The sequence below is a fragment of the Marmota flaviventris genome, chromosome 8 (genome assembly GCF_047511675.1).
Source record: "Marmota flaviventris isolate mMarFla1 chromosome 8, mMarFla1.hap1, whole genome shotgun sequence".
Taxonomy (NCBI): Eukaryota; Metazoa; Chordata; class Mammalia; order Rodentia; family Sciuridae; genus Marmota; species Marmota flaviventris.
In genome coordinates this window covers 132,269,744-132,294,018 of record NC_092505.1, presented here as the reverse complement: position 1 = coordinate 132,294,018, position 24,275 = coordinate 132,269,744, and the positions used below count along the sequence as shown (strand labels likewise).

At 37.7% G+C, this 24,275-nt stretch overlaps 1 protein-coding gene across 4 annotated transcripts in view; it reads left to right on the top strand.

Moving 5' to 3' along the window:
* The window catches only part of Rad54l2 (RAD54 like 2), a 159,120-nt gene that overhangs the window by 61,675 nt on the left and 73,170 nt on the right, over nucleotides 1-24,275 (top strand). For all 4 annotated transcript variants that reach the window (XM_071615676.1, XM_027934025.2, XM_071615675.1 and 1 more), the window contains one exon: nucleotides 12,409-12,601. In XM_071615676.1, coding sequence (XP_071471777.1) covers nucleotides 12,463-12,601 — 139 coding nt within the window. In that variant the 5' untranslated portion in view covers nucleotides 12,409-12,462. The remainder of the gene's footprint in view (nucleotides 1-12,408; nucleotides 12,602-24,275) is intronic.

Below are 24,275 nucleotides of genomic sequence, written 5' to 3'. Positions count from 1 at the left end.
TTGACCGATGATGGTTCTACTTAGGATTTTTGACCTTGCAATGATGAAAATGTTGTACACTTTCTCTCTTTTTTAAAAAAATATTTATTTTTTAGTTATAGGTGGATACAATATTTTAATTTTATTTTTATGTGATGCTAAGGATTGAACCCAATGCATCACGCATGCTAGGGGAGCGCTCTACCTCTGAGCCACAACCCCAGCCTCTGTTGTACATTTTCAGTAGAAACCAAACCATATTTCCAGCTTTGAATTTTCATCTTGTTCCAGGCTAGCATGTGCTATATGATGCTATTAAAATGCTGGGCAGCTACAATGAGCTCCAGCTCCTAGTCAGCTGTACATCATGAGAGTGCACAGCCCGAACCTTCTGCATACTGTGTTGCTAAGCTATGATATTTGTTAGGATAGGTGTAGTAAGTGCATTTTCAACTTAATATATTTTTATCTGATGATGGGTTTATCAGGACATAACCCCATCTTTATTTATATTTTGAACTGCTTAGATCACTAAAGATCTTCATTGTTTGTGCTACTTTTCTCCTAATTTTCATAATCAGTTTTTGTTATTCATTAGAAATATGGAAAACATTACATTTGCAATAGCTTTTTCATCAGGGGTTCTTTTCTTCCTTTGTGAATCGAGGAGGTAGAACCTACTTTGTATTTCTATTTACAAACTCTTGTACCATTTAATTACTAATTCACATAAAGTGGAAAGGTGACATTTAGTAGTTTAAAGATATAGGTTACCTTTTGCATTGATATAAATTTCATAATTTATTTTACACATGGGAAGTCAAGAAATAGATCTTTACCCAAGCACAGTGAGTGGTACACACCTAAAATCCCAGTGATTCAGAAGGCTGAGGCAGGAGGATTGCAAGTTTGAGGCCAACCTCAACAATTTAGTGAGATCCTATTTCAAAATAAAAAGGTGTGGTGATGTAGCCCCCCAGGATTCAATCCCCAAGACCAAAAAAGAAAGTGTGGGGGGGAGAATCTTTGAAATTTTTGGGTGCTCTTGCAGATATGGATTTAGAACACTAATAGCCAATTCTTTCTGCATCAAAAACTGAACTGGATGTTCAGTTCAGTTCTGATACTCTTTAGAGTTCCTCTAGTTTACTATTGATCTTTCTGGTACCTAGTCTAATTGTGAGGCTGTCAAGGAGCCCCAGCATTATGAAGTTCCAAGAGTTTTAGGAACTACTACCCAGGAACCAGGAACAAAGATTAAGTATATTTTTATATATCACAAAGTAAGGAGAGCCAGAGAAGCTAAGTGCACAGAGTGCCCAAGCCATGGCAAAGACAAGTGAAAAATTGAATAGCTGTATAAATACAATAACATTATTATATTTTTCCCTCTAGAATATTTTGAAAATATAAGCATATACTTATATTTGGGATAGATACTACCTAAGGAAAAACTGTAGTAAAGAGACAACCTGCTGGGCATGGTGGCTCATGACTGTAATCCCTGTGGCTTGGGAGTCTGAGGAAGGAGGATCCTGAATTCAAAGTCACCTCAGCAACTCAGCGAGACCCTGTCTCTAAGTAAAATATAAAAAAGGGCTTGGGGGGCTGGGATGTGGCTCAAGCGGTAGCGTGCTCGCCTGGCATGCGTGCGGCCCGGGTTCGATCCTCAGCACCACATACAAACAAAGATGTTGTGTCCGCCAAATACTAAAAAATAAATATTAAAAAATTCTCTCTCTCTCTACCTCTATCTCTCTCACTCTCTCTTTAAAAAAAAAAAAAAAGGGCTTGGAGGGGCTGTAGCTCAGTGGTATAGTGCTTGCCTAGCATGTGTGAAGCACTGGGTTCAATCCGCAGCACCACATTAAAAAATAAATAGATGCATTCTGTCCATTTAAAACTACAAAATAATAATAAAAAAAAAAAAAGGCTGGGGATGTGGCTCAGTGGTGAAACGCACCTAGGTTCAGTCCTTGATAACAAAAGAAAAAAGAGAGAGAGAGAGAGAGAGAAAACACCTGTGTACTATGTATGTACCTGTTGCTATTATAAAAGAGTTGGTAATAGGGGCTGGGGTTCTGGCTCATTGGTGGAGTATTGCCTGACGTGTGAGGCACTGGGTTCGATTCTCAGCACCATGTATAAATAAATAAAAATGAAGATCCACTGACAACTACACAATATATTTTTTGAATTTTTTCACAATACCTTTATTCTATTTATTTATTTTAATGCGTGCGGAGGATTGGACCCAGGGCCTCACACGTACTAGGCAAGTGTTCTATCACTGATCTACAGCCTCAGCCCAACAACTAAACAATATTAAAAAAAAAAAAGTTGATAATAGGAAATCTAAAGTGATCCACATTAATTTAGAAAATTGGCACTTATTGTTATATTACTGAGGGATTTGGGTAGGGTCCCTGTGTAGTCTTACTTAAAAGAGCTTTTATTTGTTGAATGCCATGTGCATGGAGCTTTTCAGGATTTTTTGTCTGATGGGTAGCTAGATCCAGAAGTCTTTGCCATAATTCATTCTGAATGTTCACAGGATTATTAAGGGCAAACCACCTCCTTTATGCTCAGCTTGTATTTGCCTGGGTTTTGAAAGCACAACCCAGACTATGCTTCTTGGCTCTGTGGTAGAGCTGCCAGGAGAGGGAAGAGCCTCAGAGGACAAGTCTTCTCTTTTGGGAAAAGACTGATGGGGGAATTGGAAAGATGAAAAATTGAGAATGGTTTGGCTTTCTCTTCATTTCGGGATCTAGCAGATAAAACTGATTTGCTTTTAGGCTGATTTAGATTAAGGGCTGGTTTAGACTCAAAGAAGCCTGGGAAAAGTGGGCTTCATGCCATTGCCATATGGGTTCTTACTATAATCTTCATCTTAAGACATTTTAGTTGGGCTAAGGGAAAACATACTCAGTGGTAGAGTATGTGTTTAGCATGTGCAAGGTCCTGGGTTCCATTTCTAGCATGTGTATGCACACACACACGTGGAAAGAGATACAGGACTCATAAGTTGAATGGTAAGAGATTTAGCTAGAATTGCTTTCATTCTTGCCTCATTCCCTAATATTACATTGATTATGTTTCTGTGTGTGTGCATGCGTGCGTGTGCAAATTTTGCAGAACCCAGCTTTGTAGATGATGGAGTAGAATCTGTGTCACTCAGCCTTCTCATGGCCCAAACTGTTATCCCTGCTTTAGCTCATATCTTCTCAGTCTAATAATTTTTCCCCATGCCACAACCTTTTTTCCCCAGTGGCCATGATTCTATGGGGAATGAAATGAATGTTGCACTTGCTTCCTTCATAGTGGCCTTCCAGACATTTACTCCTACTCATTCAAAATGCCTGGGACTGCTGCAGGGCTATGTTGCTCAGTGCCCTTTCCAATGAAGGGCCTAAGCAGGGGAGCTTTGCAGGGAACATAGGGAACCCTCGCCCTTGGCCATTTTAAATGGGGTGCAGATAGCAGAGATTTACTGGTAAAAGTAAAAATCTGACTTTGGTCATTGAGAAAATTTGCCTTTGATGGCTAATTACATTTATAAAATAACCAGTGTATGTGATTTACAGATCAGGTTAATCATAGTTTTAAAATTTTGTTTACCTTATGGAATAGTTAAAATATTTCGTGATATTCTACGAATCTGGTGTTTTCCTTATTAAATTTTAAAAAATGCTAGTTTTTCTCTTTGTAATACAGGAAAATTTGAGGTAATAGACTACAGATCTTAGAACCTTGTAGTTGTGAAACAATAGTTCTCAAGATTTTTGATCTTCATTAGAACAGAGGAAGGAGAATGGGGGAGGGAAGTGAGGAAAAGGGAAATGTGGATTGAAATCAAATTCCTTGCATATATGATTTTGTCAAAATGAACCTAACTACTATGTATAATTATTATGTTCTAATAAAAAAATAAAAAATTCCCCCCAAAAGATTTTTGGTCTTGGTTCTTGGGGTCTTCAATTTTTAAGAGTATCATTGTATTATATCTATCAATATTTGCTGTACTAGAAATTAAACCTGAGAAATAATATTAATTCATTAAAAAATAAACTCATTCTGTTTAACATAAATAAATTATTATTATTTGGTACTGGGGCTTGAACCCAGGTCCTATGCAGTTAAGCATGGGCTCTACCACTGAGCTATACCTGCAGATCATAACTTCTTTTTTCTGTCCTTGGAATTAAACTCAAAGCCTTGTGTATCCTTCAGGTGCTCTACCAGAGTGTATCCTCAGCCCCCATAAATAATATTTTTAATGAAAAATAACTATTTTTCCAAAATAAAAATATTAAAAGAGCAGATTGTTTTTAAGCATTTGAAATTTTCTGGCTGGATAGACAGTGTATTCTCAGTTGTTTCTGTGTCTGGTCTGTTTTGACTTTATTGTTTTGTTGTTGACTTATTGCATTTTTGAAGTACATGAAGAAAAACCAGCTGCTATAGGGATATAGTTGAAAGGGGCTGTGTTTTAATTACTTTTTACATAATTGTGTATATTCTTTTTTAAAAAATCTTTAAAAAATATTTGTTGTAGTTGTAGGTGGACACAATAACCTTTATTTTATTTTTATGTTGTTCTGAGGATCGAACCCAGTGCCTCACGCGTGCTAGGCAAGTGCTTTACCCCTGAGTCACAACCCCAGCCCCAAATTGTGTATATTCTTTGAAACTATTCCAAAACTCTTTTTAAAAATTTTTTTTCTTAGTTGTAGATGGAGACAATGCCTTTATTTATTTTAGTATTTTTTAGTTGTAGATGGACATGATACCTTTATTTAATTTATTTATTTTCATGTGGTGCTGAGCATCAAACCCAGTGCTTCACACATGCGAGGTGAGCGCTCTACCACTGAGCCACATCCCCAGCCCACAATGCCTTTATTTTATTTATTTATTTTTATGTGGTGCTGAGGATGGAACCCAGTGCCTTGCACATGCCAGGCAAGTAGCTGTATCATTGAGCTACAACCCCAGCCCCACTATATCAAAACTCTTGAGAAGAGTTTCTTAAAAGTTAATTACAATGTGGATTTAAAGGCCTATCAAGGAACTTTTTGTGGGCTGGGGATGTGGCTCAAGTGGTAGCGCGCTCGCCTGGCATGCGTGCGGCCCGGATTCGATCCTCAGCACCACATACAAACAAAGATGTTGTGTCCGCCGAAAACTGAAAAATAAATATTAAAAATTAAAGAAAAAAGGAACTTTTTGTGTTTTGTTACATAGAAATCTATTAGTGAGCCGGGTATGGTGGCCCATGCTTATCCCTGTGGCTTGGGAGGCTGAGGCAGGAGATTCGAGAGTTCAAAGCCATCCTCAGCAAAAGCAAGGTGCTAAGCAACTCGTGAGACTCTGTCTCTAAATAAGATACAAAATAGGACTGGGGATGTGGCTCAGTGGTTGAGTGCCCCTCAGAATCCCTGGTACCAAAAAAAAAAAAAAAACCATTGATGAGAGGTCAGGTGTAGTGGCTCATGCCTATAATCCCAGTTACTTAGGAGATTAAGATGGGAGGTTTGCAAGTTTGAATTTAGCCTAGACAATTTAGAACCATCTCAAAATAAAAATTAAAAAGGGCTGGGGATGATTTTGACTTTGTGGCTGCCCCTTTCTTAGTTTGAGACAAGGTATTGCTCTGTTGCTTAAGGCCTTGCTAAGTTGCTTAGGCTGGCTTTAAACTTGTGATCCTTCTGCCTCCCCCTCTTGAGCTGCTGTAATTACAGGCATGCATCACCTTGCCAGCCATGGAGATTTGAAGTACACATTGGTGTGATTAGGACAGGTCTTTGTCTTGCATAGGAAAAGGGGGTTTGAAATAATTTTATTGACCCACAGTGAATTTCTCAGCAGACCGGAAGAATTCTATGGTAACTTAGTACTATAATGTGGACTGACATATCTTGAAATTATACAAATTATTCGACTGGGTTTATTTGAAAGGGTATTGCCCAAAGCTTTGGTTATTATTATTAGTATTTTTTTTTTTTTTCGAGTGCTGGGATTGAATCCAGGGTCTTAGGTGAGTGAGGCAAATGCTCTACCTTTAGGTTACATTCTCAGCCCAATTGCCCAAAGCTTTGGAATGAAAGTGTCTTAAAAGATTTTATTCCGTTGAGTGTGGTGGTGTAGGCCTGTAATCCCAGAGGCTGAGGCAGGAGGATCCCAGGTTCAAAGCCAGCCCCAGCAGTTTAGTTAGAATGTAGAGCAATCTAGTGAGACCCTGTCTCAAAATAAAAAACAAAAAGGGCTGGGGTTGTGGCTCAGTGGTTAAGCACCCTTGGGTTCCCTGTGGCAAAAAAAAAAAAAAATTGCCCCTCTTGTTCATTAGCTTAAATCCAGGTTTTTGTATTTATTTTTATTCTTAAAAAAAATTTTTTTTTGTAGTGGTATATGGACAGAATGCCTTATTTTATTTTTATGTGGTGCTAAGGATTGAATCCAGTACTTCACATGTGCTGGACAAATTCTCTGCTACTGGGCTACAACCCCAGTCCCAGGTTTTTGTATTTATATCTTTAATACAAAAAAAAAGGGGGGGGGCTGGGGTGTGGCTCAGTGGTAGAGTGTTCACCTAGCAGCACGAGGCACTGGGTTCGATCCTCAGCACCACATAAATGTAAAATAAAGATATTGTGTCCACCTAAAACTTAAGAAAAAATGTTTTAAAAAAAAAAGTCAGTTGCACTCACTGTGGAATTGTTGGAGATCATTTGAGGAAATGTAATATGATTCAAGGTCACCAAAATTAATGAGGACATGGAGTTGAAAGATTGGATCATGATGCTACAGGAGACCATGAGGGTATCTTTGAAATTTCATGGGCTGCCCCATTGTAATGAGGCAATGTGTGTGCACCTGTAGCCCTCTGATTTCAAGGTGGACTCTTCAAACATGATCTATTTGAGACTAAAGAAGGTGTGTGTATGTGTGTGAGGGTGGGTTCTTCCTATGTCCTCCCCAACCCCTATCCCAGTGTCTCTAAGGACTGTGCAGGCATGAATAATTCTTTTGATTCTTGGCCAGGCACCACTTTATAGTCAGGTGTCCTTGTCTTTGAATTTAGCAGGGTAGAACAACCTTTTCTTTTACTCTCTAGATTGCTGTGAGGGAATGAGCTGGGATTTAGCTGTGGGTTTCTTGTTAATTATAGCCTCTTGTTAGCAAATCCAATATATTAAACTGTAGGCTTATTAACATGCTTAGGGGTTGAATGTTTGCTTTTCATAGTGGTTGTCTTTTAGAGTTCCTTTAAATAGCTAGTTCTCCAGTTTCATTAAAATAGAATTTGAGGGCTGGGGATGTGGCTCAAGCAGTAGCGCGCTCGCCTGGCATGCGTGCGGCCCGGGTTCGATCCTCAGCACCACATACAAAGATGTTGTGTCCGCTGAAAACTAATAAATAAATATTAAAATTCTCTCTCTCTCTCTCTCTTTAAAAAAATAAAATAGAATTTGATTCCCAGAATTTGCTTTATGAGAACACAGGTCTTCATTAAGGTACACATACACATAATCACTCTCTTAGTTTCTCTGTATTCTAGAGGCAGAGACCCTCTGCACTGCAGATTCAGGCTGTATTTCATGTGGAATGAGGAACAAATGGGTGATGTGTTTTTCTTCCTTATCAACTTCCCCTTCATATATACTAAGAACTATGTTCTTGTTTATTAATATTTTTATTGGTGTACTATAATTATATATAATACAATTATATTATGGGATCCATTGTTACATATTCATACGTGCACATGATGTAACAATATAATTTGGTCAGTATTATTCTCCAGTATTTTCCCTTTTCTTATCCTCCTCCATACCCTTGGTCCCCTTTCCTCTACTCCACTGATCTTAGTTTTTCATGGTAAACCACCTGCCTCCTTTTCCTTTATTCTTTCTATTTCCACATGTGAGAGATAATATATGACTCTTGACTTTCTGAGTTTGGCTTATTTCACTTAACATAACGAAGAGCTAATTATTGAATCAGGGCTGCCTTCCCTGTGTTCTGAAAGCCTGGGTTCCACATCCAGATGTCTGTGTGCAGGTTAAGTCCCTTAGAGACAGAATGTAATCAACTCTGCTACCCACTAAGACCAGATTTTCCTTTGTCATGTTCTCTTTGTTGCCTTTTTGAAGATCAGTAATAGCAAAACCTATCCTTTAGAGAGTTATGAATTTGAAGAGCTGAGAAGAGAGTTCACTTTGTTTTCTCTGTAAAGAAATTTAATGGCTTGTGGAAGGAAGGGAAAGAGAAAAACCAAATTTAATAGGATTGAAGAAATTCCTTGCTTTTTAATCTCTTCTCTGTTATGAGCATATGATAATAGTCTGGGTACTATTTTTGTGTTTTTTTATTTTTTAATTTGACATAATAATTGTACATATTTATGATAATTTGGTACATGTGTACAAGGTATAGTGATTATATTAGAGTAATTAGTATTTCCCTATCCTTAAACATTTATAATTTCTTTGCATTTGGAGCCTTTGAAATCCTTTCTTCCAATTCTTTAATAAATTGTTGTTAACTATGGTCACCCTTCTGTACTGGTAGAATATTAGAACTTATTCCTCCTATGTAACTGTATTCTGGTACCTGTTATGAAACCTCATTCCCATTGGGTACTATTTTAAAGTGTCTACTACTTTGAAATGTTTTGAGTAGGGGACTGGACCCATATCTCTTACATTGTAATAGTATGTGTGGTTATTGGATGTTTAATTGATGTTTGCTTCTATCAGGAGCTTTAAAGCAGTTAGTTAACTGGGGTTATATGGAAGGCTGGTCCTTGTTAGTGTTTACCTCAAAATGATTGTCATTCTACCACCACACAATTTCTTTTCTAGAATGACAGGCCTTCAGATTACTTAAAGGTACCTGATAATTAATTATTCTTTAAAAGCCACTTCATAATCAGCCAAGCATACTGTAAGGAAAACACCTACTGCGTTTCTCAAGCAGTATGGAATGAAATAGAGGTAATGCAGATTTTGAACATTTATATCCAGAGGATATATGAGTATTCAGATATTTTACTGTGGCTGTGGAGAAGTCAATTTCACTTCCAAATATACTGTGCCTTTTCTTTTATTTAGTAAGTTTCAGAAGGAAATAATAAAGAGCCCAGCAAGGTAGCACACGCCAGCAATCCGAAAGTTGCTGATTTTTTTTTTTAAATTGCTCCCTACCCCTTTTTCCTTTGTATTGGGGATTGAACCCTGGGTGCTCTACCACTGAGCTACATCTGTAGCCCTTTTTATCTTCAGTTTTGAGACATGGTCTTTCTAAGTTGCTTAGGGCCTCACTAAGTAGCCAAGGCTGGCCTTGAATTTGGAATCAGCTCCCTGGAGTCTTTGGGATTGCTGGCCTGTGCTACCTTGCTGGGCTCTCTATTATTTCCTTTTGAAACTTACTAAATAAAAGAAAAGGCACAGTATAGTCATTCCTACAGGTATTTGCCTGGTCATTAAGTGGAGGACAGCTCAGTATGTTACACTATTTTGTATTTGTGGATCACTTTTCTTCCCTGCCCCTTAATACTCTTTGCAGATGTTTTTAGATGTGAGTTATAAATGGAAAAATTTTAAATTTATTACCAACTCACTGCTCAGCTGTTCTTTGCTTTAGTTGTTTTGAGAGGCAAAGTACATGACCCATCTAGAAATGCACACAATTTTAATTTCTGTTATTTTTAACTCTGAGCAGTCCTAAACTTAAGTTCTGTTTTTCCAGAATCCTAAAGGAAGACAGCATTGTCTTGGAGAGATCTCTGCTAGGTTCATAACCCCAGAAACTTCTGTTGTTTCCCCTCCCCCTCCCTCCTCTTCCTCCTCTCCTCCCCCCCCCCCCCCCCGCTCCCGCCTCTCTCTCTCTCTCTCTGTTCAGAAGATAGAAGTTCTGTTTCAAATTTTTTGCAAATTACTCTGAACCTTAATAAGAAATTTCAGTCTGGAACAAGTTTTGTGTTTAATAATTAGAGACTTGTCTTAAGTTTTTATTTTGGGAGATGGGAGTCATTTGAGGGTGACCTGATTTTTTTTATGTGGTTGTCTGCAGCAGTTTATCTTGTAAAAGATTATTTACCTTGTCCTCTCCCTATCTTTTATTATGAAAACTTGGAAATATACAGAAAAATTGAAAGAATCAGTGGCTCCATAAGTTAACATTTTTATTTATATTTACATAGAACTGTCCACCTAGACATCTCTTTACTTTGTCCCCTTCCTACCCCAGAAAAAACATGACCTTAAGCTAATTGCAGTGGCTGCACACTTGTGATCTCAGGGACTTGGGAGACTGAGGCAGGAGGATTGCAAGTTGTCAGCCTCAGCAACTTAGCTAGACCCTGTCTCAAAATAAAAAATAAAAATCGCTAGGGGTATAGCTTAGAGGTAAAGTGTCCCTGGTATTCTATTCCCAATACCAAAAAAAAGAAAAAGAAAGAAAGAAAAAAAGATCATTACAGCTAATCAGCTAACAGTAAAGTGATGAGAAAGGGGATAGGGAAGGAGGGAAGTAGATACACATACATAATTTTTGATATGTTGTAGACAGAGTACAGCAGGTTGGTAAATGAGGGAGAATAACCTGGATCTACTACAGACTTCTAGCTGTAGGATACAAACACATAATTCCCATTTAAATCATTCCCCTTAGAGGTTTACTGTTGGGTCAGGAGGTAAGAACAAAGAAAGTACACCGTTTTGCCAAGTAGCCCATATGAGTCCTTCATTGAAGATTAATAATGTGGGATGGCCTGGCTAATGGAGTTCAGAAGAGAGCATATAATACCAGAAATCTAGGGCACTTTACAAAGGCTTCTGGGAAGAAATGGAATGGAACTGGGCCAAGAAGTAGGGAAGAACCAGAGAACAACAAATGTACAGAGGTTCACACCTGAGGTTCTCTACATGTCTGGGAAAAGTGACAATGTGGTGAAGTGCTAGCTGCTCACTGGAAGCCTTTCTTTCGGGTAATTGGACAACGAGCTGCCCTCTTTGTAGGGCTTAATGCCAGACCCTGCCCTTATCCAGACCTGACCTATTCCTTCTTTCCTGAGTGTTCCAAGTCAGCCTCCCTCCAGGGTTCAGCCCTTGTTGCTCATGGTGTATGGATCATATACTTCCATATGTCTCTATGGCTCCCTTGCTTCCTTCTGGCCTCTGCTTAGTGAGAACTTCTCAGCTAACCCTGTATAAAAAAAGCAGCTCCTCCTGGTATACACCAGTCCTTCACATTCTTTACATGCTTTGTTCTTCCTGCTGTGACTAGAATAGTGCTTGTGATTATAAATATATGTATATGAGTAGATAATATGGATTCAGTGAGTTGGTGCACAGGAAATGGGTGATGCAGTAAGAAATGAACAAATGGGATCCCTCAGCTTTTTTTTTTTTTTTTTTTTTTTGATACTGGGGATTGAATCCAGAGATACTCTACCACGGAGCTATATATCTGCAACCCTTTTTATTTTGAGAGTGTTCTAGTCAACTTTCTGTTGCTATGACCAAAGACCTGAAGAGAACAACTTAGAGGAGGAAAAGATTTCAGAAGTTCAGTCTACAGTCAGCTGACTCCATACCATATCTCTGAGTCCAAAGTGAGGCTTGACATCATGGCAGAAGGATGTGGTAGAGGGAAGCAGCTCAGGACATGGCAAACAGGAAGCAGAGAGAGAGTTCTTCCACCAAGAACAAAATATAAACCCTAAGGCAAGCCTCCAGTGACCTATTTCCTGTAGGTACACCCTATCTACCTATAGTTACTTCCCAGTTAATCCGCATCACTGGATCAATTTACTGATTAGGTTATAGTTTTGAATAATTGAAATCATTTCAGGTCTAAGCATTCTTTTAAATTTTTTAATACTTATTTATTAGTTTTCGGCGGACACAACATCTTTGTTTGTATGTGGTGCTGAGGATCGAACCCGGGCCGCACGCATGCCAGGCGAGCGCACTACGGCTTGAGCCACATCCCAGCCCCAAAGCATTCTTGCATTGTCTCACACCTGAGTTTTTTCAGGGAGAGGGGCTTATTCCTAAACCATAACAGGTAGGGTCTAAGTTGCCGAGGCTGGCCTTAAACTTGTGATCCTCCTGCTTCAGCTTCCTGAGTTGTTGGAATTATAGGCACCTAGCATAAATGAGAATTCTGAAGTATATGCTTTTGTTTTTGTAGTTATTACTTTATATTTTCTTGTCAAAATAGCCATAAGAAGTTCGAGCTGGCAGAGCTGCCAAAACATGTCTTGGGTAGTACAATCATAGAGAAGGTTGAAATTGGATATGGTTAGCTTGCTTTACTGCTTAGAAAAACCCTAGGGAATTCATCTTAAGTATATTTTTCTTTGAAAGATTTGTGCTGCTAAGTGAAACCTTGGTGATTCTGATTCTTCTTGTCATCTCCAAGGACCCCTGCAGTGGACCATGAGTTGGTAATGCACACTGAGTACCACTGGGAGCCATGTCAGACGAATCCGCCTCAGGGAGCGATCCAGACCTGGACCCGGACGTGGAGCTGGATGATGAGGAAGAGGAGGAGGAGGAGGAGGAGGTGGCAGTGGAGGAGCATGACAGGGATGATGAGGAAGACCTGCTGGATGGTGAGTAGTAAAGGAAAGTTTTGCTTGTGGGAGCTTAGTGTTAGGTCATCCATATGAGAAGACATAGACTGAGAACTTAGCAAATGTGACCTCTTAATGCTGAATCTCAGAAACTGGATTCTTGTCTTCCACGTAAGCCTTGTTTTAGTATTGGAAAAACTTTTAGTGTTTAACTCATCTTTCACAACTGTAGAGCTCAGGTCCAGAGATTGAAAGGTAAGGTGCATTTGCCCAAGTCATGGTGAAGCAATGGCAAAGTTTCTGTTGCTTAGGGCCTCGCTAAGTTGCTAAGGCTAGCTTTGAACTCTTGATCTTCCTGCCTTAGCCTCCCAAGCCCCTGGATTACAGTTGGGCACTACTGTGCCCAGCTGAACCTTTTCTTTTCATCTAATATTAGCTTATTTGGGCAGTTACATGGCTTTTCAATGAATTCTGGCCTTTCATGATATAGGATTTAGTTATTCATAATACTAACTGAGGAATAGAGATTTTGTCTGATCATAATAGACCCACCCGCTGTGGAACTAAACATTGCATTAGATCATCATCACTTGAATCTGAAGGAACATAGGAAAATGTGCTCCATTCTTCAGATTCCAGGAAGATGAGCAGCAATCCATTCTCTTTGCTGATGTTACTATCATCATTTTTTATTCAACCATTCTAACAGCTTCTATATGGCTCAAATTAAATTTCTTTATACTTTCATTGTATGTTATACTGCCCAAATATCTGCTCTGTTTCCATCTTACTTCTAATAGGGAAATGGCCATTTCAGTTTTATTTGGCCCTGATGGCAGCAGTTTCTCTATTACTAGCTTATTCAGTTGGAGTCTCCCCTGAAGTGATTCTGTTGTTTGTTTTATAAGGCAGGAGTAGAAATAGTGGAAGACAGTGATGATGTGATAGTGCACCATCTTCTTTGGCTTTCATTTTTCTGGTGTTAAGAAAGAGTCCCCAGGTGTCTGAATCAGTTTTTTGCTTTTTATCATTTAGCTTCTGAGAATTATATTTTAGATAGCCCTAGGACTCCTGTAAGGTTCAGATCAGATTTTTGGTGCTGCTAGTGAGTATGATGGATATAAATAGAGTCTCCTCCCTCTTGGCTTCTTGGAATCTTCTTGCCAAAAGCTTAATGACAGTGGGTATCCATGGATTCTGTATCTGAGGATTCAATCAGCTGTGGATTAGAAATATTTTTTTGGGAAAAAGTGTCTGTGCTGGATATACAGAAACTTTTTCTTGTCATTATTCTCTAAATAATACAATATAACAACTATTTGTGCAGCATTTACATTGTATTAGAAATTATAAATAATCCTTATTTTATAATTTACAGTACTGGGAATTGAGCTCAGGGGTGTTCTATCACTAAGCTATATCCCCAACCTTTTTTAAATTTTTAAATTTCTTTGTGGTGCTGGGGATTGAACTTTGTGCATGTGAGGCAAGCGCTCTACCAACTGAGCTATATCCCCAGTCCCCCAGCCTTTTTAAATTTTATTTTTGAGACTAGGTCTTGTTAAATTGCTAAAGCTGGCCTTAAATTTGCAATCCTACTACCTCAGCCTCCTGACTCACTGGGATTATAGGTGTGCTGCCACCATTCCTTGCCAGAGATGATTTAAAGTATATCGGAGGATGTGCATAGGTTATATGCAAATACTCTGACATTCTATATAAGAGCTTTAGCATCTGTGGATTTTCGTATTTGTAGAGGGTCCTAGAACCAATCCCCTGAAGATACCAAGAGATGATTCTGTTAAAAAATTATATGCTTTTAAAATGTGGTGTGTGTGTGTGTGTGTGTGTGTGTATATATATATATATATATATATATATATATATATATATATATATATATGCCACATTAGAATAATAGAATATTATTTAGACATAAAGAAGTATGAAATTATGACATTTGCCAATAAGAGGGTGGAACTGGGGAATATCATGCTTAGTGAAATAAGCCAATCCCAAACAACCAAATGCTGAATGTTCTCTCTGATATGTTGGTGTTAACACACAAAAAGAGAGGGAAGAGTAGAAGTTCATTGGATTAGACAAATGGGAATGAAGGGAAAGGTGGGGGGATGGGAATAGGAAACATGGTATAATGAATTGGACATAACTTTCTTATGTTCATATGTGAATATACAGTGTAACTCTGTATCATGTACAACCTCAAGAATGGGAAGTTAGGGGCTGGAGATGTGGCTCAAGCACATGCGTGCGGCCAGGGTTTGATCCTCAGCACCATATACAAACAAAGATGTTGTGCCCGCCGAAAAATAAAAGATTAAAATCCTCTCTCTCTCTCTCTGAAGACTTTACTATTATTTATTTAGAAGTTTAGCAAGAATTTAATAGTAATTTGTCTCAGAATAGTAGAGCTATGCAACTGGGGTTTTGTTGTTTGCATTGCTGGGACTCAAACACAAGTCCTTGGCACATGATAGATAGGTGCTGTACCTACCATTGAGTTACACCCCTACCCTGCAATTAGCGTTTTTAAATAAAAGAATATTTATTCTATTCTTGGATTAAATAATCTTAAAACACTGATATGATTTATTTCTATCACTTATGAAGTCCAGAGTGATAAAAAAAATTTCATTAGATACTGTCTGTACAATTTTGCTTAAACACCTGTCTTGTCCTTCCTTCCTTGGCTTGTTATCATCCCCCAGTCCTAATGGACAAAGCAGCCAACTGTTCTAAAAATAGGGCTGGGTATGGTTAAACATGCTTGTAATCCCTGTGATTTAGGAAGTTGAGGCAGGAGGATTTTAAGTTCTAAGCTAGGCTGGGCAGTTTAGTGAGATACTATCTCTAAATAAAAAATAAAAAGGGTTGGGAATGTAGTTCAGTGGGACAGTGACCCTGAATTCAATTCCTGGTACCATACACCAAAAAAAAAAAAAAGAAAGAAAAATTTATGAATGGCTTTGAAAATCTGGTCTTAGCTGATAGAGTATAATGTGGGCTTTTTGTTTTCCACTTGGGATGATTTTTGCCTTCAGGAGATGGTTTACAATATTTGGTAAAGACATTTTGCTCGTCATGATTCCTGGGGGGTGAGGAGGGGATGCTACTGGTGTCTTATGGGTAGAGACCAGGGACACTGCTAAACATCCTGCAATGCATAAGAAAGCCTCAATACCCACTCCAACAATTATCTGGCTCAAATGTCAATGGGTACTAATATGTGAGAAACCCTTTCAAAATGAAAACTGTTACTTCAACCCATTTTATTTGAAGTTTCATCTCTGTTGGATAACAATAGCTTTCTTGTATATATATTTTTGTCATAGTTTACATAAACATCTAAACAATATTATTCCTTTCAAAGAACTGTCTTTTGGCTTTTGTAATATCCACTGTTGTGTTTATTTTCTTTGTAATTTCTACTTTATAATTTTCTGTCTACATTTTTGGGCTTATTTTGACTTTCAAACTCTTAAGCATATGCATAGATTGTTAATTTTCAAATTTCTTTTTCTAATATGAGTATTTAAAACAATTAATTTCCCTTTACTGCATTTAGACATTCTTTATTTTACTAAATAGTTCTGACAGTCTTGTCTGAAAGGTGAAGAATATACATTTTACAGATGAGGAAACTGAGTCTCAGAAAGGAGATTGGCTTACTCTATATAAGTTAGCAAGAAAGTAGCAAAGCTGAGCTTTTGGTCTTCAAAGCGGTGTTTTTAAATTTTTGTGCAGTACTAGAGTTTGAATTCAGGAGTACTCTACCATTTAACAATATTCCCCCAAACATTGATATTTTTTATTTTGAGATGGGGGCTTTTTAAGTTTTGCCAGGCTAGCCTCAAATTTGGGATCCTCCTTCCTCAGTCTCCTGTGTAGCTGGGATTACAAATCAGTACAACTATAAGTATGAGAGATGCTAGAGAATGATGAACTGTCTTTAATATAGTACTGGATATATTAGGGGGATGACCAGAGTGAGACTGGAGAGATGGCTTGTGGTTACACTATGAAGTTAAGAATTTGTTTTATAGGCAGCACAGAATTAATGGAAATTTTTTACTGAGGAGCATTCATTTGACCTTTGATTTTCATCTGACCTTTGATTTTAGAAATGTTACTCTAGTAGTTTCCAAAGAGATGACCTGTAAACAGGGAAGACCAATAGGTCTGTGGTAGAAATCTGTGGGAAAGGGTAATGAAGATTTAATCCTTTTGGGTCAGTTGATCTGGACAAGAGGAGTAAATGGTTATACCTGTTGCACTGGAATACATAGGACCTAGTCACTTACTGGATGTGTAGGGCAGGTTGAAGTGGGAATAGGTAAAGCCTGGGAGGATGATGAGACCTCTATAAATGTGGGAATACCAGTATAGGAAGTGTGTGTGGTGGGTTCTAAATACTTTTGGCTTTGCTTGCAGTAAGTGAGGATGTTGTCTGTCCCTTGATATTGAACTTTGACACCAACTTGTGGAATATTTGTCTAACTGGCTACAATAATAGTACATGGAGGTTTTGGCTATTGGAGAATAGCACCATGACGTTACCTTCAGAGCAACTCAAAAGTGAGGAAATGAGAGTGCTTTTTGTTTATAGCATGTCATGGGACTTATGGCATATTGTGAGGCATTTTGGATTTAGCTTGTCATTTAGAGAAATGACAGTTCATCATTCTCTAGCATCTGTCGTACTTATGGTAGTACCAATTTGTAATCCCAGCTACACAGGAGACTGAGGAAGGAGGATCGCAAATTTGAGGCTAGCCTGGCAAAACTTAAAAAGCCCTCGTCTCAAAAAATATCAAGGTTTGGGGGAATATTGTTCAATGGTAGGGTACTCCAGAATTCATTCCCTTCTTTTTCATTCCTCCTGATGTCTGTGCTGTGGGGTTTCCTCTTTTGAAATGGTGGGGAGAGGTGGGTGTCAGCATCAGGTTCCCCCCCACACTTTAAAAAAATTTGTTCTTTTTAGATATACATGATAGTAGAGTGTATTTTGACATATTACACGTACGTGGAGTATAACTTACTCTAATTAGGATCCCATTTTTGTGGTGGTACATGATATGGAGCTTCACTGGTCGTGTATTCATATATGAAAATAGGAAAGTTATCTCTGATTAGCATCAGGTTTTGAACTTCTATTTTTGCCTCTGGGTACTAGCTTTCCTTATGCAATGGCTTTTCTTCAGTATTTTCTTCTAGCTCATTTCAGGGCCAATCTCTTCCCCCAGATAAAGTACCATGAACTATTTAGATGAAGGAAACTCCTGGGATAATTCAATTTTTGCCGCCCCCCCCCCCAAAAAAAAAAAAAAAAAAGAAAAGAAAAGAAAAAGTTTGTTCCTGGATGCTGTTTAGTGTACGATCCAGTGAAAGTATGGTATGGCTTATGTTTGCACAGGTAGTATTGTATGTTTTCAGGACTTTGCTAGGGATTTTTTATGCGTGTCTTTATTATTCTTAATTTTTTTTTTTTTGTAACTGGGGATTGAACCCAGGGTCGCTTACCATTGTGCTGCATATTCAGCCCTTTTTATTTTTTACTTTGAGATATGGTCTTACTAAGTTGCTTACGGCCTTGCTAAATTGCTGAAACTGGCCTCAAATTTTCAATCCTCTTGCCTCAGACTCCTGCGTTGCTGGGATTATGGGTATGTGCCACTGCACCTGGCTTTTTTTGTAGTTTTTTTTTTTTTTTTTTTTTTGGTGTGTTTTGCTGGTTCCTTGATGTTACTATACTCTTAAGTCTGCAATAGACTCTTCCTTGAAGGCTCTGGTAATTTTAGGTGATAGAGTTTTTAGATGAGGAGGTATATTTCTAAGGTTCTGTCAGTCTGTATAAAAATCCTAACATCATTTCTCCAAAGTAGTATCTTATCTCCCTGAAATACAGAGACATGGGAGAATAATGGCAAGAGGAAACCCGGGTTTAATATGCACTAAAAGTTGAGGGCCAGGGGAAACTCTTAGAATTTAATATGTTCACTTTTTTTTTGTGGTGCTGGAGATTGAACCCAGGGCCTCATGCATACTAGACAAGTCCTCTATCACTGAGCTGTATCACCAGCCCTAATATGAGCATAATATGGCCTTCATAATATTTCTTATTAACATTCATCTGTATTTATGGATCCAGTTTCTTCTTTCACTCCAAAATTTCATTTGTTTTCCAGGTATATAATGATAAATCATACTGAATAATGAGATTCCTTTTCTTTCTACCACTGTCATTATATTTAGGGTATCCTTATTCTTACAAGACAAAACAGATGCTTCTATTCTTTTCCTCTAGTGCTTTTAGTTGGTTACCTATGCCTGTACTCTGGTCTTTCTCTATTCTCTGACAGGATCTAAAGCCGCTACCACAATTTTCTTCTGAGAATACTCTGCTCATCAAAGCTCTTTGGTCCATGTTGTGGAAATACTGCTTCAGATAAGACAAGAGTAGGCTTTTTCTAAAGAAATTTTACTGGAGATGGGGATGTGGCTCAAGCGGTAGCATGCTCGCCTGGTATGCGTGCGGCCCGGGTTCGATCCTCAGCACTACATACAAAGAAAGATGTTGTGTCCGCCGAAAACTAAAAACTAAATATTAAAAATAATTCTCCCTCCCTCCCTCTCTCTCTCTTAAAAAAAAAAAAAAAATTACTGGACAACAGACCAAAGCACAAACTAGAAACTATAGACTTAAAGAAATTATTGTTGCCTGATGTGGTGGCACACACCTGTAATCCCGGTGACTCGGGAGGCTGAGGCAGAGGAGGATCAAAGGCTCCAAGTCAGCCTCAGCAACTTAGTGAGGCCCTAAGGAACTTAGTGAGACCCTGTCTCAAAACAAATGAAAATGGTAAGGAATGTGTCTCAGTGATAAAGTGCCCCTAGGTTTAATCCCTAGTATTTACCCTACCCACCCCCCCTAAAAAAACCTAAAGCAAACAAACAAAAATTCATATTGTTTATTCTAAGAATTATTGCTAAAGGGTTTTATTTGCAAACTTAGTTCCTCAGTTTTTTACCAGAAGATTGATGAAGTGTCAGATTGGGGGGTTCAGTTCTTTAACTAGTAAGAGACTTAAAACTTTTTCATAATAAAAAATATGACATAGAAATCAGAATTCACATACATTGTTAAGATAAAATAAGATCTTTTAAAATACATTTTAGAGTAAGGTTTGATTGCTTTGGATGGTACTTGGTCATTTCCAAAGGGAAGAGGACATTTTTCTGTTGGCATTTTTTTTTTTTTTTTTTTTTAAGGATCCATACCCACACTCCATGGAAAAGTTTGAGGGACCCTGGTTTAAATTAACCCCAACATCTGGACATAGACTAACTTGATGGGCACTTTTTTTTTTTTTTTTTTTTTTTAAGAGTATGAAGTTCTTTTTAATTTTATTCTTGTCTGTTTTACATATCAGGGTCCTAGGATTCTGGAATTGTAGTTAAATATATGGTATGTTCAGTCTCCTGTGTAGAACCTGCTTCATAGCCCAAAACACTAGCCTCCCAGTAAATTTTGGCCTGAGGCCAAACCCTTACATCTTGGACTACTGAGTTAGGAAAATTAGTCTCCTTTTCAACTCCTGGGTTTCTGATTCTCCTGCAGGAAGCTTGCTTTTTCTGTGGCCCCCTTCTGTTTGTTCTCTTTGCTTGCAATTTGAAAAATCAAGGTAACTGCCCTGGAGTGGGGATAAATTTGGTTGTTTAAGAATCAGGAAGTTAGAAAGGCCATTGTGGCTGGAATGTAGAGTTAGTTGCAAAGCTAAGGGCAAAGTACCCTAGGATAAAATAATAAAGGGGCCTGAGGATGTAAGGCCAGTGGTGGGGTTAGAGATATGCCTGAATCCCTGGTTTTCTTTTCTTTCTTTTTTTTGTTACTGGGGATTGAATTTAGGGGTGCCTTGCTAAGTTGCTGAGTTTGATCTCAAATTAGTGATCCTCCTGCCTCAGCCTCCCAAGTTCCTGGGATTACAGGCATATGCCACCGTGCCAGACTTATTTGCTTTTTTCCTAACAGATGCTATTTCAGACTCTCACTTGAGTTTGGGGCATATCAGTAAATAGCAACTGTCTGCAGGAAAAGTCATGCTGTCTGAGTAGTTAGAAGCAGAAAAAGTATAAGGAATCCCAAGTTTTAGCTAAGACCAGAGTTATATAACTCTGATCTTAGTTAAAAGATCAGAGTTTTATAAATTTTTTTTATAAAAAATTGCACACAGGAAGAGTAATTTCAGCAATCTAATGGATCTGCTTTCTGTCATTAGTGTTTAGTTTGTATTTTCTAGAATTTTTATATAAATTTGGAATCACATAGTGTGTTTTTCCTTTCTTTCTCTTGCTGGCAGTCTGGCTTTTTTTACTCAGGGTAATTATTTTGAGATTGATTTATGTGTTCTTTTGTTCTGGATAGAGACAGGGAAAGATGGACATGATTTTAGGAACAAAAGTGGATTAGCAGAGAAAATGGCTGTGAATAGGAGAGCACTCAGGCTCTGAGTAAACGCATTAAGACTGGCAAATGGCAGGCATTAATATCTCTCAATTTTATATATATATATATATATATATATATATATATATATATATATATATATATATATATATCTTTCTCCTCCACTTTTATTTATTTATTTTTAAAATTTATTTATTTTTAAAATTTATTTATTTATTTTAATTAGGTATATATGACAACAGAATGCATTTTGACTCATTGTTCACAATTACAGCACAACTTTTCCATTCTCTGATTGTACCCAATGTAATGTCGTACCATATGTGGAGTCATACTTGTATCTAGCGTAACAATGTCCATCTCATTCCACCATATTTCCTACCCTCTCCTCTTTGCCCAAAGTTCCTCTGTTTTTCCCATCCCCCCACCTCCCCATTATGGATCAGCATTTACTTATCAGAGAGAACATTAGGCCTTTGGTTTTTGGGGATTGCCTTGCTTTGCTTAGCATGATATTCTCCAACTCCTTCCATTTACCTGCAGCTGCAATATTTTAATCTCTTTTAATGCTGAGTAATATTCCATTGTGTATATATACCACTGTTTATTTATCGATTTATTTATTGAAGGGCATGTAGCCTGCTTCTGCAGTTTAGCTATTGTGAATTGAGCTGGTAAAATCATTGATGTGGCTGCATTACTATAGTATGCTGATTTTAAGTCCTTTGGGGTATAGACCAAGGAGTGGGATAACTGGGTCAAATGGTGGTTCCATTCCAAGTTTTCTAAGGAATCCCCATACTGCTTTCCAGGTGGTTGCAGCAATTTGCAGTCCCACCAGCAATGTATAAGTGTATCTTTTCCTCCACATCCTCACCAACACTTATTGTTGTTTGTATTCTTGATAACCACCATTCTGACTGGTGTAAGATGAAATCTTAGTTTTGATTTTCATTTATTAATTGCTACAGTTGTTGAACATTTTTCATATATTTGTTGATCAACCGTATAGATTCTTCTGAGAAGTCTCTGTTCAGTTCTTTAGCCCATTTACTGATTGGGTTATTTTTTTTGTGTGTGTGTTAAGTTTTTTAAGTTCTTTATATATCCTGGAGATTAGTGTTCTGACGTGAGTGTGGCAAAAATTTGCTCCCAAAATGTAGGCTCTCTCATTATCTCTTTGATCGTTTCTTTTGCTGAGAAGCTTTCCAGTTTGAATCCATCCCATTTATTAATTGTTGATTTTATTTCTTGCGCTTTAGGAGTCTTGTTAAGGAAGTCAGGCCTAATTTGACTTGATGAAGATTTGGGCCTACTTTTTCCCTCTGTTAGGCTTGGGGTCTCTGGTCTAATTCCAACTTTGAGTTGAGTTTTGTGCATGGTGAGAGATAGGGGTTTAATTTCATTTTGCTGCATATGGATTTCCAGTTTTTCCAGCACCATTTGTTGAAGAGGCTATTTTTATCCAATGTATGTTTTTGGCTCCTTTGTCTAGAATGAGATAACTGTATTTATTTGGGTTTGTCTCTGATCTTCTTTTTTTATGTATTTATTTTTTAGTTGTAGATGGACATAATACCTTTATTTTATTTTTATGGGGTGCTGAAGATCGAACCCAGTGCCTCACATATGCTAGGTGAGTGCTCTACCTCTGAGCCACAACCCCAGCCCCTTTGTGTCTTCTTTTCTGTACTATTGGTCTATATGTCTATTTTGGTGCCAATACCATGCCCTTTTTGTTACTATAGCTTTGTAGTATAGTTTAAGACCTGGTATTGTGATGCCTACTGCTTTACTCTTACTAAGGATTGCTTTGGCTATTCTGGGTTTCTTAGTTTTCCAAATTAATTTCATGATTGCCTTTTCTGTTTCTATAAGGAATGTTGTTGGGATTTTTATTGGAATTGCACTGAGTCTGTATAGCACTTTGGGTAGTATGGCTATTAAAATATATATATATATATATATATTTAGTTGCCAATGGATTTTTAACTTTATTTATTCATATGTGGTGCTGAGGATCGAACCCAGGGCCTCACATATGCTAGGCAAGTGCTCTACCACTGAGCCACAACCCTAGCCCCAGTATGGCCATTTTGACTATATTAATTTTGCCTATCTAACATATGCTAGGCAAGCGCTCTACCTCTAGAAGATCTTTCCATCTTTCAAGGTCTTCTTTAATTTCTTTCTTTAGTGTTCTGTAGTTTTCATTGTAGAGGTCTTTCACCTCTTTTGTTAAGTTGTTGCCAAGTATTATATTTTTTTGAGGCTATTGTGAATGGGGTAGTTTTCCTAATTTCTCTTTCAGAGGGTTAATACTGATATATAGAATTGCATTTGATTTATGTGTACTGAATTTATATCCTGCTACTTTGCTGAATTCATTTATTAAATCTAGAAGTTTTCTCGTGGAGTTTTTCTAAGTATAGAATAATGTCATCAGTGAATAATGATAGTTTGAGTTCTTCTTTTCCTATTTGCATTCCTTTAATTTATTTTGTCTAATTGCTCTGGCTAGAGTTTCAAGAACTATTTTGAATAGAAGTGGTGAAAGAGGTCATCCTTGTCTTGTTCCAGTTTTTAGAGGGAATGCTTTCAATTTTTCTCTTTAGATTGATGTTGGTCTTGGGTTTAGCATAGATAGCTTTTACAATGTTGAGGTATGTTCCTACCATTCCTAGTTTCTCTAGTGTTTTAAACATGAAAGGGTGCTGTATTTTGTCAAATGCTTTTTCTGCATCAATTGATATAATTATATGATTCTTATCTTTAAGTCTATTGATGTGATGAATTATATTGATTTCTGTATGTTGAACCATCCTTGCATCCCTGGAATGAACCTACTTGATCATGGTGCACTATTTTTCTCCATTATATTTTAGCTGGAGAAAGTTTGCATTTTGTTCTGAACTTATTTATTTTTATAGTACTGGGGATTGAACCCAGGTACACTCTATCACTGAGCTACATCCCCAGTCCTTTTTATTTTTATTTTTTGAGATAGGTTTTTGCTAAGTTTCTGAGGCTGGCCTCAAACTCATAATTCTCCTGCCTCAGCCTCCTAAGCCACTGGGATTATAGGCATGTTTTACCCTGCCTGGCTTTATTCTCAATTTTGCTGACTACTAGCATTCCTTAAATTATAGATTGCAGTCAGATCTTTTCATTGCTGAGTAGTATTCTTCTGTATGGATATCCCCAATTTGTCTATCCATTCTGTTTTGT